The sequence below is a fragment of the Leptidea sinapis genome, chromosome Z (assembly GCF_905404315.1).
Source record: "Leptidea sinapis chromosome Z, ilLepSina1.1, whole genome shotgun sequence".
NCBI lineage: Eukaryota > Metazoa > Arthropoda > Insecta > Lepidoptera > Pieridae > Leptidea > Leptidea sinapis.
In genome coordinates, this window is record NC_066312.1 from 33,295,953 (window position 1) to 33,311,510 (window position 15,558).

Below are 15,558 nucleotides of genomic sequence, written 5' to 3' on the forward strand. Positions count from 1 at the left end.
GATGGCTTGGCCATCAAGAAGTCCTGATCTGAACCCGATTGAACACGCCTGGGATAAGCTTGGGAGGCTAGTCAGAAATCGCAGACCACCACCTACTACCCTCAGGGCACTAAAGCAGGCATCGGCTCCGAAACCTAGTGTTCAGTATGCCAAACCGGCTCGAAGCTGTAATCACAGCTCGAGGAGGCAATACCAGTTATTAAAAATTAAATAACATGTAATACATTTTAGTTGAATTTTTTTACACTAAACTAAAAATGTCTATTTTCATTGTTTTATCTTTTTTAAGTTAAAAATGTTATTAATGTATAATTTTAGTTTCTAAGAATTAAAGCCTATAAAATTTGCAACAAAACGTTTTCTAATCTTAAATATCTACCTTCTATAGTTTAGAAAAAATATTAATTTCAAAAGTGTGATACTTACTTTTGCAGGCCAGTGTATTTTCTACGTACAACATAAATGTAATTGTAAATGTAAAGTACACCTTAATAATCGCTTCCACTACACTAAAAAGCCATTATCGCTGTTGTGAGCCCTCTCACCTCTCGTTTTGCAAGAGAGTATGGACGGCAGATGAGTAGCATGGAATGGGAACTAAAAGAGATAAAATAAAACTATCAAAAATTAAGGGTACAACTAATTTCAAAGATGTCAAAACTGTGAACAAAACATTAAACTGGAAAAGTGCGGGACATAATATATTACGTGACAAAAACGGAAAATGGACAAAAAAACATAATCGAATGGTGTCCTCGCGAATGCAGAAGAAGCGACAAATTTAACGATGGATGAAGGATGAGCTTAAACGAGTGGCTGGCCCAGATTGAATGAGAATGGCGAGAGAGAGAGATGAAAGTCTTTGGAGGACGCCTATGTCGAAGGAAAATCTGTTAAGAAAATAGTAAGGAAGCGGTTACGGATATAAAAACTGTTATTATTAGCATCAGCAATAAAGGCTTATTTTTTTATGGGTGTCAGTGATCATTTTAAGGACTTAAGATTGGTCACCATCATGTAACACGTACGGTCGTCTGTCCTCTTCTTCCATAAAAACTTTAGTAATAATTAATTTTTCTATTTCTTATGAACATAGGTGGGGTCACGCCGGGTGGTGCAATGGGCGGCCGCTCTAATGATCCTCCAAGGAGTGGTCGGGAAGTTGGGAGCTGTGTTCATCATCATCCCTCAGCCGATTGTCGGAGGCCTATTCTGTGTCATGTTTGGCATGATCTCTGCATTTGGTGAGAAACTTTTGGGTTGATATATTTTGACAAAAAAAAAGTGTGTGTCTCGGGATGCCCGACAGGAGTGATAACTAAACGTAATCTAAGTTGAACTCATTAATATTGAAATTGTTTAACTTGAGAACAGCTTAGGTTATTACTAAAATTTTATGTATTTTAATATGACAATTTAAGGAAAGGTTAAAGGTTATTTATTAATAACTTATTTTATTGATTATAAAATATATTTTATACTTAGTTAAAATTATTCTTGAATATATATATTAGAATTTTTTGTATGTAAACATTATTAGTCTCATTATTTTATTATAAAAAAAAGTAATAATTGGTTAGAGTGAGAGTTGGAGGAGCCTGCCTACCGCTGCTGTATAAGATAAATTGTAGCTAGATAGACTTGCGCCGTAACGCGTTACGTTACAAAGCAGTTTACCTTCCCATAAGAAGTTATAACTTCAAAATAGTAGTTTATTTTAATGGTTCCGTAGTAAAAAAGGCTCTTTTTCTCTCCCCATTCATTCCCGTATGCGCGTCCGTTCGTCTTGTACCCATTCTTCTTGTTATATATAATGACATTATAATATTATATTAAATAAAGTTTTGTGAATTAAACAAACTGTTTTTGCGCTTTTCGTGAAATACTCAAGGGGATTGAAGCTTTAAGAGGACGAAACAATACGATAAGATTTTTGTTGACTTAGTATCTCACAAGCATTTGCTATCAGTGCATTCTTTGAGTTGGTGAATGTCCATATCATTAATGTCTTGTTAAAAAATAACATCAAAAATAAACATAGGATTTTCTTAAAACCAACTTCCAGCTAATTTAAATACAAATTTTGAATAATAGGCGTGAATCACAGACAGATTTTCTATTTTTTAAAATATAGATGATTTAAAACTCACTACACTCTGCCTTTATGTGGAAGTAGGTGGTACTCTCAAATGTTGAACACACAACAAAAAGTTTAGATACGATGTCTGTAGATTTCGTTTGGAGTTTTTCAGTATAGGTTTGCGTTGTTAAGAGGGTTTTAATCAACTAATTGCGGCAGAACACTGAACTAATGTCTTAAGTAAAGGAAAAGAAAATAATTAATACAGATATCAGAGCATGAGCAGAGATATAAAAAAAGATATAAAAAAAGCGAAGTCGTTGAAAACTTTTAATAAATTGCTAAAAGTACTTGTATTCAATGATTTTTCGTAAACACAAATAATTAATTCTATAGTTTTAGTAAATAAAATATATGATACAGTAATATGTTATTATCTAGTAGGTACTTGTAACCACTAAGATAGTTTATAGGCCTTGTTTTCATTTTAAATGTATATAGCATAGGTATAATATGATCTCTCGTTTTACTTATACTTTATTTATTCAAACAAAACAAATCTAATAACTACACTATGATTACCTTAAATTAAAACTATCATTTCGGAGAGTCCACATTGGATAGCTAGGATAACGGATCACGTTAACCGAAGTGCTGCCAGCGCTGGGGTTTCCAGTAGCCCTATTGAGGCGCGTAGAATATATTTTGTAAATTCGCCGTGCCTCTGGACCCCACGGACCAAGTGTCTTGACACCAAACGACACAAAGATGTAAAGCTCACTGTGACATATTTGCGACGGTTCTTGTCTTCGCCAGTCGAAGCAGCAGCGCCAGCACCAACTGACGTAACTTGGACATGAGAACGAGCCAGAGTGTCGACAAGTCGCGTCCCACAAGAACGGTTGTTTTATATGTAATTTTTTGAGATACATTAAGTTTCTAAAACCTGATATCTCGGCCTAGGTCTCTCTGCTCTTCAATACGTAAACCTGAACAGCTCCCGCAACCTGTACATCATAGGATTCAGCATCTTCTTCCCACTGGTCCTCACGCGCTGGATGTCAGCGCACAGTGGTGTGATCAACACGGGAGTAGAAGCTCTGGATGCCGTGCTGCAAGTCTTGCTGTCCACGTCGATTCTAGTCGGAGGACTCGTTGGCTGTCTGCTGGATAACTTAATACCTGGTTAGTGAACGATCAATTTTTTTATTGACATTTGAGAAATTTATAGAAACCGCATTGATTGCCCATTAAAAACAAAGTCAAATTTTCTTATCCAAGTATTTAAAAGGTTTATAGATACATGATTTATCGTCAACTATGCCCTGTGCTTCTCCGGGGCATAAAACGACTAGGGGAGTCCCAGGCCCAAGGGTGTCATAAGAGGCGACTAAGGGCTTTTTAGAGAGTCACGCTGCTAGCTTACGACGTCAGCACAATCAGGCCAGACTCGTCCGGGTTAATTACCACACTCGCATAGAATACCGGCCTGAAGTAGCGGCGTAGTAAGTCGAGGAGTGGAGCCCATCGCCCCTCCACTAGAATATGACAGTGGTCCTTAAAGAGACTTTACCCCAGGAGGGTATTCGACGAGCATACTGGCTCGGGCTGCCCGTCGTATTCCGGGGAGGGCACAGAACCGCGCATGTCCGAGGATAAACGAGGCAGTAACACCATGGCACCCTGCTCCACACTTCATGTGGGATTTTGCAACATTAGGGGTGCCCACTCCAATTTAAACGCCGTCCACCATCACCTGCAGATGGAGCAGCCGGCCTTGTTTTTCCATACGCAGACGCAGATATACCTAGCGAAACATCACATTTAACGTACCCCGGGTACAAAATTGAGCATAATTTTTTGCCTCCTGCGGGGGTATATGTATACGTTAGGGAGGATATCTAATGTCGCCGTCTCGGCAATTTTGACCTGTCTACTCTCTGGCTCTGTGTAGATTTTGACGACCGAGGATGACCCCAGTACCTCCACCGTTGCAGTAGCCATATGATATGTTGGACACCTCCAACATACATTGCTATGATGACGTAATGGTATCGGAATACACTGCATGGCCCGTGTAGACAGATACACGGGCCATGCAGGTCTCTCTCGGGAACTCGTCGAGAGAAACTTGTATCTTCCATCGAGCCCTTCTATCTCTCTTGAGAAGGTCGCCGAATAAGGTAAGTTGTACCATGTCCACTTTTACCCCCAGAATACACAAGTTTGCGCGTTTACCACTAAAAAAACCCCAAACGCTCTTTGACAACACTATCTTAAAGCCTTGGCTAGCGTAGGAATACTGGGTCTCGAAATGTCGAGTGATTGCCCATTGCTCGTACGTCTGGAGAGCAAAGCCAAATTAGCTTCCGCTCTTAACGCTCCTGTTATTCCTATGGTGTTACAAGACAATGTTGGTGGTGGTGATGATTTAAGTCAGTGTTAACACCAGTTGACCCGTACGTTCGTTTGTCCTAATTTTTCATTAAAAAGAAAACTATTCTAGGAGAGTTACGCTACTGTTCGCTATTCTGTTCGCTGTTATGCCACTATTGTATTGTATTGTAACTGCTGTAAAGAAGCAGATTCTGATGTTGAAGCTAATATATCTCGACATTTATTTTGATCCGCTAAATCAATAAACAACGAAAAGTTTACAGATGCTTAATTTTTCTACTGAAATTATTTTTTACGAATAATTGAACTTTTCGAAATGTTGCCAGTATATATTTCGGGATTTTCAGTGAGGGCGTAGCGAACTTTCTGTATTAACACTAGAAAAGTTTACAATTCCTTAATAGTACTAATAAGAAGACCTTCTAGATTGTTCAAATCAAATCAGCTGTTTCAAAGTTAACTGTGGATAAAACTTTAGAAATACGGCTTGATTTAGAATTTAGCCCGGGATTTTTAGATTTATTTAATTAGATTATGCTATACCAAAAGAGGAGTTTATAATATTTCCTATATTTTATGTATAGAGTCAGAAGTAATGAAGGCAAAGGATAAATTGTTAACAAAATTACTTTTTCCTTTAATTATTATATCATTCTAATTTCTTTGTTTTATCTTAAGAACTCGAATTATATATAGGTATAGTTTCATTTTATTTCAATCGGTTACAGAAACAATAAATTCGCTTTCCTTTTCTATCTTACTGTATCTCCGTTGGAGATGTTTTTCGCACGTTTTGTTTGTTTGTCTATACGCTAGTTTATTTTTTCTATGTTCTAAACACACATTATATTATCGTATTTGTCATAATTTTTAAGGAACAACTGAAGAGCGTGGTTTGGACAAGTGGGCTATGGAGATGTCCTTAGAAGCAGCTGGCTCCAGTCATGGGGACACGTATGACTTCCCTGTGGGAATGACATACATTCGCAGGTAACGTACAACTTAATTCCGACTTTCTATCAATTTTAACCCACATACAAACTGTGGCAGGTTGTGAAACCGTCAAGTATAGAGAACACTCCCAACTTAAAGGCCAGCAACGCAATGACCATCGCACAAAATTATTAAAATAAATCATCCGGGCCGAGTACGACGCCGGACCAATTGGGGCGAGGCTCCCTCCCACTCCTGGGCCATCCGATGGTCCGGCCGTATCAAATCCGACCATATCTTTTGGCTATCACAGTCCACATATCCTACACCCGCTAATGATCATTCAACCAGATCCTCTAAGAAGTTTAACCAATTGATTTTCTTACAGATGGAACTGGACAAAATATTTACCATTTATGCCGACTTACGAGAGTGGAAAGTTTACCGCGCTCTTCAAGATGAACAAACAAAGTTGAATTATTCAGAGATTTATATGTCTTCAGACATCATCAGGATTCGAAGATAAATTGAAAAGCTTTGATTATAAGTGATTTATGTGTTACGTTAGTTGTTTGTTATAGATGTGATAAAGAATTAAATGTATAATATTTCTTTGGTTAGCTCGACTGTTGCACATTCAAATCAAAAGAATAATTATGTAAATGTAACTGTATAATTAATAATGTAACTTTTACGCAAATAACTTATGTGAATAATTGATAGATGTAATTCAAATATTTTTTATTCAAAATAGGTGTTCGACAAATACGCACTAAATAGTCAACATGATTCCTGTAACTGTAAATCATTATTTTAAGAAATAAAAAAAAATGCATGCAAAGTACATATGTCAGAAGTGAAACTTCTTTGGCAAAAAAAATGTTAACTCTCGTTTAAATTTATACTAATGTGTGTGTTTATTTATTTATTTGTTTATTTAGATAGTTACACCAACAACACATCATTATAAAATTAAAATTTTAGCAAGTAGGTACACAAGGGATAGTACAATATGACATGTCTTTACAGGTGTAAACAACATTTACAATAGTGCGAAAAGAGTAACAAAGTTGAACAATTAAAATTAAAGAAATGAAGAGTTATACAAAAGTGATGATATTAAATGACTTAAATACATTTCTAATTTAAAAAAAGAGATTTATAACTATACAATAATTTACTTCTTATATTTAACTTACATAACTAAGATCTTAATATTTTAACGCAGTCGGATTTAAATTTATTGATATTAGTCATATGAAAAATATCTATATTACCATTTTTTGCAGTAATATCGTTACTAAAGCTCATAATTCTGTTTAAGGGGGCGTTTTTACCTATATTAGTTCTGTTGATTGTTGGGCTCAAAATATTTTTAATAGGGAATCTTAGTCTATTTCTAGGGACTGTAAGATTTACATTTATAAGACATTCTGGGGATATGATTCTACCATGTATAATTATATGTAAAGTAGACACATCGGTTATTTTTCGTCTTATCTCCAACGAATTCATATTGAAATGGTCCAGTCTTGTTTTATGGTCTGCACGATAAGGGCAGGTTTTGTCTTTAAAAGCTAGAAAGCGAGTGAAATTACGTTGAATGCGCTCTAATCTATCAATATGGACATTATATTGGGGATTCCAAACCGGTGAAACGTATTCAAGTGCACTTCGTACCAATGCATTGTAAAGACACACAATTGCAAATGGATTTCTGAAATCTTTGCAAGTACGCTTAATAAAACCCAGCATTTTCCAAGACTTTAGTATGATGTTATCAATATGATTAATAAAATTTAGTTTTTTGTCTATAATATATATACTAAGATCACGAACTACTGACGCCTGTTCCAAAAGAACATTATTAACGACGTAAGATGATGCAGTCTCAGTTCTATTTCTAGTGATCTTGACACATTGACACTTGATATGTACACATTTTTCCGGATTTAGTATCATTTTATTTGCATTACACCAGTTGCAAATATTATCCAGGTCAGTTTGAAGAAGTCTTATGTCATTCTGAGACTTAATTTCGTTATAAATTTTTAAGTCGTCTGCGAACATAGAACATTTACTAGATGTTATTTGATCCAAAATATCATTTTTAAAAGCGTTAAAAAGAACAGGACCAAGATCTGAGCCCTGAGGAACGCCTGATTTAGGAAAAAAGGTATGTGAAGTGTAACCATTTGCAGTGACCCTCTGCCTTCTGTCTTTTAAATAAGATTGTAACAAATTTAATATTTTACCATAAATCCCATAGAATTTTAATTTTGAAAGAAGTATCTCATGGTTCACTTTATCAAAAGCGCTGGAAAAATCTGTGTATATGCAATCAATCTCAGCTTTGTTGTCTACGCTCGAAGAAAGATCCGTCACATAACCAAGAAGGTTACTAAGAGTTAACCTGCGTATACGGAAACCATGCTGTGCATTCGACATAACGTTCTCCAGATGTCTGGTTAAAATTGGACAAATATTTTTTTCGAATATCTTAGGAAATATGCTTAAGATTGATACGGGCCTATAATTTTTGATATTACATTTATCACCTTTTTTGTATATGGGTACAACATTCGCAATCTTCCAATCAGTAGGAAAAATACCAGCATTAATAGATTTTTCGAAAATAATTTTGAGAGGAAGTGTTAACTGCTTTACTGTCCTTTTAATAAATATTGGAGGTATCCCGTCCGGTGCAGCACCTTTACTAACGTCAATTAATTTTATAGTGTTCTCGATTGCTCGTTCCGTTATGACAATACTAAGTGATAGCTGAGGAAAAGAGTCACCTTTGTCAAGACTAAAATAATTATAGGACGTAGAATAAACAGATGAAAAGTGCTGAGCGAAGAAATTACTTATATATTCTCCTGTATGAGCTTTATTTTCATTTAAAAACATTTCTGCAGGAGTATTTGATACACTACCTCGTTGTTGTTTGACAAAAGACCAAAACTTTTTAGGATTTTTAAAAATTGCTTTTTCAGTATTATTTATATAATCGGAATAACAAGATGAAATCATGGAATCGACCCGCTTACTACATAATTTTGCTTCTATCTTATCTCTAGGATTTTTATATATCTTATACTTTTTGGCGAATTCCATCTCTTTCAGCTATTATTTTTATTAAAGCACGTGTGAACCACAATGGATATTTAAGGTTACGAGTTTTAATCTAGTCTAGAACTGTCATGGTGTCCGGTGCGTTAGTCTCCATAAAAAGTTAAAGTTTAAAATTATTATTCTGTCTTACCTTAGTTTTAAAAGGCAGTCCAGTGTCCGAGCTTCAACAACAAGTGTTATCTCATAGAAAATCCAGTAGATACTGCACTTTTGAAACTACATTTGAAATCCGATCACACTCTACAAGGTTTGCTTAAATAGGTTTAAAAAGTGATAAAAAAGTGAGTTTGGTGAATATAATCAAATTAATCACATAATTATACGCGTAACCACCAATTAGGCGATATTCCAAGCTTAAGAGTTTAATGATACTAAATTGTGCTTGAAAACAAATTGAGTAAATTTTGTGTTGGTGTAATTTGTGAAGGTACTTTTAAACTGCATCTAAAGTTCGCTCATTATATAGTATCAACGAACGACTTATATTCTCATAATTCAAATTAACTCGTGCGTGTTGTATAGCTTTGTGGTATCATGTCTTTCTGATATCGTAGCGACATAAGATCGATCCTCACCCTAAATAATATTTTTTTTTCTTCTCATAATTACTGTCACAAGTCTTGTTTATTTTAAAATTATTTAATTTAAAACCTATATTTTATTATATATTGTTATCGATCTGTAAAATTTGATTACACACGTATCTTGCTTGTGTGTTTTTCTAAGTACACAAATATATCATAATGTCCCAGAAAGTAACAACATGTGCTGAATGCTTAAATAAAATTACTAACAAGGAATATCTATTATGCTATAGATGTAAAGATGCCTATGATTTGGTCTGTGCGACAGTTAACTGTCAACGTTTCACGGCAATGGATAAGGAAAGAAAAGATAAATGGATATGCCCTGGTTGCCGAAATAAGGAAAAAAAGGTCGATAACACGAACACTCCAATTCACCCTACATCTCAGCAAAAAATTTGCGACAGCATTCAAACACCAGAGGAAGACAATGTAACATACCGTAAAAAAAACATTCAGTCAGAACAAAGTTCACTCGTATCACCTCCAAATGATATGGCCATCTTATCTATGATCAGGACAGAAATCCAAGCGGCGATCAATGACTCATTGCAAACTGTTGTCGAAACAATTATGCACGCGAGTTAGGAAGATGAATGAATCCAATAACAGACCAGGGTCTTTTGTTGTCAAGCTTCCTACAACAAGAATTAGAGATAACATTCTATCTGCAGTGACTAAATTCAACAAAAGTAATTCCACAAATAAATTGAATTCTGCACACTTAGGATACGGTGGGACCAAGGTGCCAGTGTTTGTTTCGGAACACCTCTCTTCAGTTTACAAAGCCCTACATGCTCGTACAAGACAAATTGCTCGTGAGAAACAATACAAATATACATGGGTACGCAACGGCCGCATATTTGTTAGAATAAATGATCAATCACCCGCTAAACAAATAAAGTGTTACGATTCGCTTAGCAAATTGTGATCTGCCTATCCGTCAATCCCAATAATAATCCGTAGACTAAATTACAAAATTCAATATCTACTACCAAAACTTTAGAGGACTCAAGTCCAAAGTAAAAGAAGTGAAACTAGCGATCTTGACATCAAACTATGATATTATTGTTGGAACAGAGACTTGGTTAGATGACGGAATTCACGATAGTGAACTGTTTGGAGATAAATATGTTGTATACAGGAGAGATCGTAGTTCTAGTAGTTCATCGAAAGGAAATGGAGGAGGTGTTATTATGGCTGTTTCCAAACATTTAATTTCAAGAAGAGTCAACCATTTCGAAAGCACCAGCGAAGATTTATGGGTCTCAGTGAAATGTCGTTTTGACAATGATAAAGTCTACAAGGAAATACTGTTCTGTACACTTTACTTACCCCCTCCGGTTACCGCCATCACACTGGATTATATTCTAGACAATTGTAATTACGTTATGCAGTCTTATTCTGGCAAAATCATCATCTTAGGTGACTTCAATCTGGGATTTATCTACTGGAAATATGATAGTAGCAGCTCCTCTCATTTGCAACCAATTAATTATAAAAGTAATTTAGGATACCGTTTTATCGATTTTATGTTCTTAAATAACTTGGTTCAGTATAATGATGTAAGAAATCAGAACAATAGATTATTAGATTTAATACTCTGAACTGTAACTTTGAAGGTGTGTAACTGTGGAACATTGTGGGAGCCCATTGAGCAAACTCGATCCTCATCATCCAGCATTAAATTTAGAAATAGACACAAAATTATCATGTTCGTATTGTATAAACAAACAAATTTGTAATTATAGTTTTAGAAAAGTAAACTATTCACTAGTTATTGCAGAGTTGAAAAGAATTAATTGGATGTCAGAGCTCTTACCTATTAAAGATGTCAATGTTGCCGTTGCAAAAATTTATAAATTGTTATACTCTATCATCGAATCAACTATACTGAAAATTAAAACTAACGTAACCTTAAATAGATTGTTCTCTAAATCTAAAGATTTTGTAAAAAAATGTTTAATTAAATTTCTTTGAAATAAAAAATTTGCTGTTATTATAAAGTTTCACTTCAAGTAGAATTTCTACGCTAGTAGGGAATATGTTCTACTTACTGGTGGCCGCGCACTAAACCTGCACCATACGACACAAGTGCTTCCCCGTTGTATAAAAGGCGACTAAGGGCTTTGCACAGGATGCCGGCTAGATTATGGGTACCACAACGGCACCTTTTTCTGCCGTGAAGTAGTAATGTGTAATCATTATTGTGTTTCGATCTATTGATTGTTTGGGCGCTGTAGCTAGTGTAATTACAGGGCAAATGAGACCTAACATCTTATATCTCAAGGTAACAAGCGTAATTGAACTGCCGCTCTGAATTTTTGGGTATTTCAGGAATCCTGAGCGGCATTGCATTGTAATGGGCAAGGCGTATCAATTACCATCAGCTGAACGTCCTGCTAATCTCGACCTGTGAATACATTGTGAATGGTGAATTATATATATTTGCATTTAAATATTATTTATATTCCAACTGTATTTGTTAATAAATCCGGAAGTTTACATCCGCTGTATCATTTGAATGAAGCAAAATAACTACTTCCACGTAAAGTTTATGTAACAAGCGAACATGAATCAAATGCAGTTGCACATAGTAAGTTTTTGTCATATTTAGTCATCATCATCATCATCTCAAATCACGGTTGGATCACCTGGCGTTGCGTAGAGACATCGCTTCATTGTGTGTCTTTTACCGTGAGTGTTCTGAAGAGCTGTTTCATCTGATTCCTGCCGCCGAATTCTACCATCACACGACACGCCACAAATTAGAATATCATCCCCACCAACTGGATATGTGTGGCGGTTCTCCACAGTGCGGTTTTCGAGGAGCTGTCTTCCACGTACTACAAAGCCGTGGAATGAGCTTCCTTGTGCTTCCGGGACGATACGACATGGGTACTTTCAAAAAAAGCGCGTACACCTTCCTTAAAGGCCGGCAACGCTCCTGTCATACCCCTGGTGTTGAAAGAGAATGTGGGCAGCGGTGATCACTTAACACCAGGTGACCCGTACGCTTGTTTGTCATCATTTTTCATAAAAAAAAATCCACATAATAATAGTTTGTATTGTACATTTAACATTAAGTCTGCACAAGAATTAGTGTAGAAACAGGTTTTAAATCGAAAATAATCCTTAAGTGCTCTAAGATAAAATCCATTTGATACGCTTCAAGAGCAAGCCAACTGAACCGCGACATTAAATGGTTCCATTAAACGATGCATTCGATATTGCACTAAGTTATACCCTAATCACATGGTCGGTTTTGGTATGGCCGGACCAACGGACGGTCCGTTGGGCGCATTTGGTACGGCGTCGTAGTACGGTCCGGATGGTAGTAATAATAATTTTCTGCGGATAATTTGATAGCAATGTTCGATGGACAATGTAACATACTATCGAATATAGTCCGCTACCAGACCGCGTGAGATGGTTCGGAAGTAACAGATCCGATCATGTGTTAAGACTATTAGTGCAAGCTAAATGTTTACAAGCGGCGCACGCAGTAGGTACCTGTTTGTGAGGGGGGGACTATCGATCGGGGCGAGGCGAACGAGGAACGTAGCGCGAACTGCGAATTACGAGTCAGTCCCCGTCTGAACCACACGCAGTCAAACACGTGCGATTGTGAAAAGTGAACCGTGCAACAGAGACTGACTATCGCTTGCTTCCAGAGGAGCGACATGCAGCCATAATACTGGCCGCACTGATCTTAAATATACAGGTGATTATGCCTTTTATATTTAGACTGTTTGTTTACGTTGCGTTCTGCGTTCGAAATTCGAATGTTTTGTTTAAAGTGCGAATTTTATTCTCAATATCGGTGATGTAAGGAGCGGTTAATTTTGTATTGTTCGAATTCAACGCGAAATATTTTTATGTAGATTTATAACTACCCTCATTTTTTGTATGATTTATTAGATAAATAAGGTATTTGACTCGATTATCAGATCCACCTAAGTACAATTTATATTCTATAAAGTCTTATTGAAATTGGAAAGGATATTTTATTGAGCTCTAAATACTATCGTAAAAGTTTTTATGACATTTAGTGCCGTACCTTAGAGACGTTACCTCAAATTGCGTGAATCAAATTCCGTCAAATATGTCCTCTTTGGCTTTTGCAATTCAATCAATAATTAGTTCGTAGAAGAATAAGTCTAGAAACTTCTTTTAAGTCGTTTAAACAATTTCTTCGTATTTTATCTTGTTTAGAAGTAGTATATATATTATATTATTGTTCTTTTTGAAAAGGTTAAACGGGTCACCGCAGCCCATTGTCTCATGCAACACCGGAGGAGTCACAATGTAATATTTATACTTTTCAAAACAAGTTTTCAAACCTTCAAAACTTTCTTTGCGTTTGTTGCACCGTTTTTTAACCGTTACTTTAGTACGTTATATATTCGAATAAACAAAATTTCGTTTAGTACGTCGTAGCATCTACCTCTCGCTACGGCGTAGATGGCTTGCTGGGCAAAGTAAAATGGACTCCAAGTTTACTAGATCTAAAATAATAAAAGTGTATGTAAAACTAGATAATAATTTGTAACAGTTAGATTATCTGTGGACTAAAACCGGATTGATGAAGAAATTATTTGTAAATAGATATTGGTCTTCTTATAAAATAAATAATAAACTGTCGAACTGTCTAGCAACATTTTGTTGAGTTAGGTCGGTATTCTGAGTGATATCTCAATACATTATCCGTGATTAAGAATGTTTTGTCACTGTTTTCATATCTACGTATGAGAGAATTACGTACGCGTATTACGTACATAGGTACGTAGGTGCGATTTCTTCTGGAATACTAACTTAAAGCCTTGTGAGTAATCTCATGAGCACTCAGAGGGCAATGGAGAAGACTATTTTCGGAGCTTCACTTTGAGATCGAATCAGAAATAAGGAGACATAGCGCAGATGGTTGCGAAAATGAAGTGGCAGCGGGCAGGGCACATAGCTCAACGGACAGATGGCCGTAACTTAATGACTTAAATGTTAAGGGCTCGCTTTTCGTCACTTGATTACAATGACGTTCTATATATATATATATTAACGCTGGAAAACAATCTTGTCGTAACTCGCAAAATGCTACTTTACACCGGAGCCAAACAACTATTTCAAAAATTCACAAGTTGTAAACTACAGAACTTACAAATAACATTTTTCTAGTGTTGAAATTTTAAACTGAAATCTTCTATATGCAAGAAATGGAATTATTCTAAGATTATTGTAATTGGTTTAATTATCAGGTACAGCAATCCGTTTTTGAAATACAAACAGTTAACATGGTGTATCTCAAAAGATAAATTTATGGAACAACACCAATTTGTTCAAATGGGCTGGCAGCAAACTTGCTGTATCCGAATAGGACTTTGAAATTATTAGCATTACTTCGTTATAAGTCAATATCTATTTTGAAGTGTTTTTTGCGATTCTCAAAAGATTTTTTTTAAGTATTTTAGCTATTGTTTCAATAAGAAACTTGCAAATCATTGTTGAATCAGGAACATTAAAATTTTGATAAAATTTTGGTAATAAAAACAATCAGAATCTTTTCTGCAATAATGCGACTGTACCAAATATAAATTATTTTAAATTTTATTTGCATATTTATCAAATTTTTAGGCATTTTTTTATAATTTCAAAATTTTTTTGGCCATGGAATTTGTATATCCTTGGCTTGAATTACTGTCCAATATATATAATATTAGCCTTTGAATTACATATAACGTGCTTGTTAAATTTTTCACAAACAGAGATAGCTCTTGCCTTCTCCTTCTTTTTTATATTAGAGAGGCCACATAGGTCAGAGAGTCACGTGGTCACGGTCAAGAGATGCGTTGCCGATCTTTAATTTGGGAGCATGTTTTAAAGGTCCCTAAGTCTTCCTCCTTATTCCATCTTCTTCGTTTATATAATATTCATACGTCCCTTACAAGCGTGATTATATCCTGAAGATTCACCTTTATCTGTGGTATGAGTTTTCCTTCTTTTTTTATCGTGATTTTTTATTCCAACCAATCCTTTCATTTCCCAAGAGTAATGCCAAGAAATAAAGCAGATTCCACCGGTTTTCCCACGTCTCCGTTTAGTAAATATTCGCATCTATGTTTTTTAAATTTGGCGCCGTAAATTTAATATATTTAGTTTTATAACTATTTCTCAATAATAAATAATAAGGTGTTAAATATGGAACATAACATAACACCGTAATAAACTTCGAGTGCTGCATCTATTGCCGCAAATATTTCAGTTTTTTAAAATATTCTTGGCAATGTAAAACATTTATTAAGTCCAGATCTGATTTGAAAAGTGACATTTGACACATGACTAAGGAGAAAAGTGTGCTTACATTGTCTTTAAGCACACTTTTGTTGTTCCGCTATCAGACTGCGAATGATATGTCCAGCCCAGCGAAATTCTCTA

The 15,558-nt window shown here is 35.5% G+C and overlaps 2 protein-coding genes across 6 annotated transcripts in view; both read left to right on the forward strand.

The window, feature by feature from the left end:
• The window catches only part of LOC126979147 (solute carrier family 23 member 2), a 34,831-nt gene extending 28,535 nt beyond the window's left edge, over positions 1-6,296 (forward strand). For both annotated transcript variants that reach the window (XM_050828383.1, XM_050828382.1), the window contains exons 11-14: positions 1,097-1,244; positions 3,044-3,265; positions 5,353-5,467; positions 5,799-6,296. In XM_050828383.1, coding sequence (XP_050684340.1) covers positions 1,097-1,244; positions 3,044-3,265; positions 5,353-5,467; positions 5,799-5,886 — 573 coding nt within the window. In that variant the 3' untranslated portion in view covers positions 5,887-6,296. The remainder of the gene's footprint in view (positions 1-1,096; positions 1,245-3,043; positions 3,266-5,352; positions 5,468-5,798) is intronic.
• A 6,298-nt stretch (positions 6,297-12,594) lies between these two features.
• LOC126979170 (uncharacterized) overlaps positions 12,595-15,558 on the forward strand; it is a 56,056-nt gene continuing 53,092 nt past the window's right edge. For all 4 annotated transcript variants that reach the window (XR_007732754.1, XR_007732755.1, XR_007732756.1 and 1 more), the window contains exon 1: positions 12,595-12,853. The gene's annotated coding sequence lies outside the window, so the exon portion shown is untranslated. The remainder of the gene's footprint in view (positions 12,854-15,558) is intronic.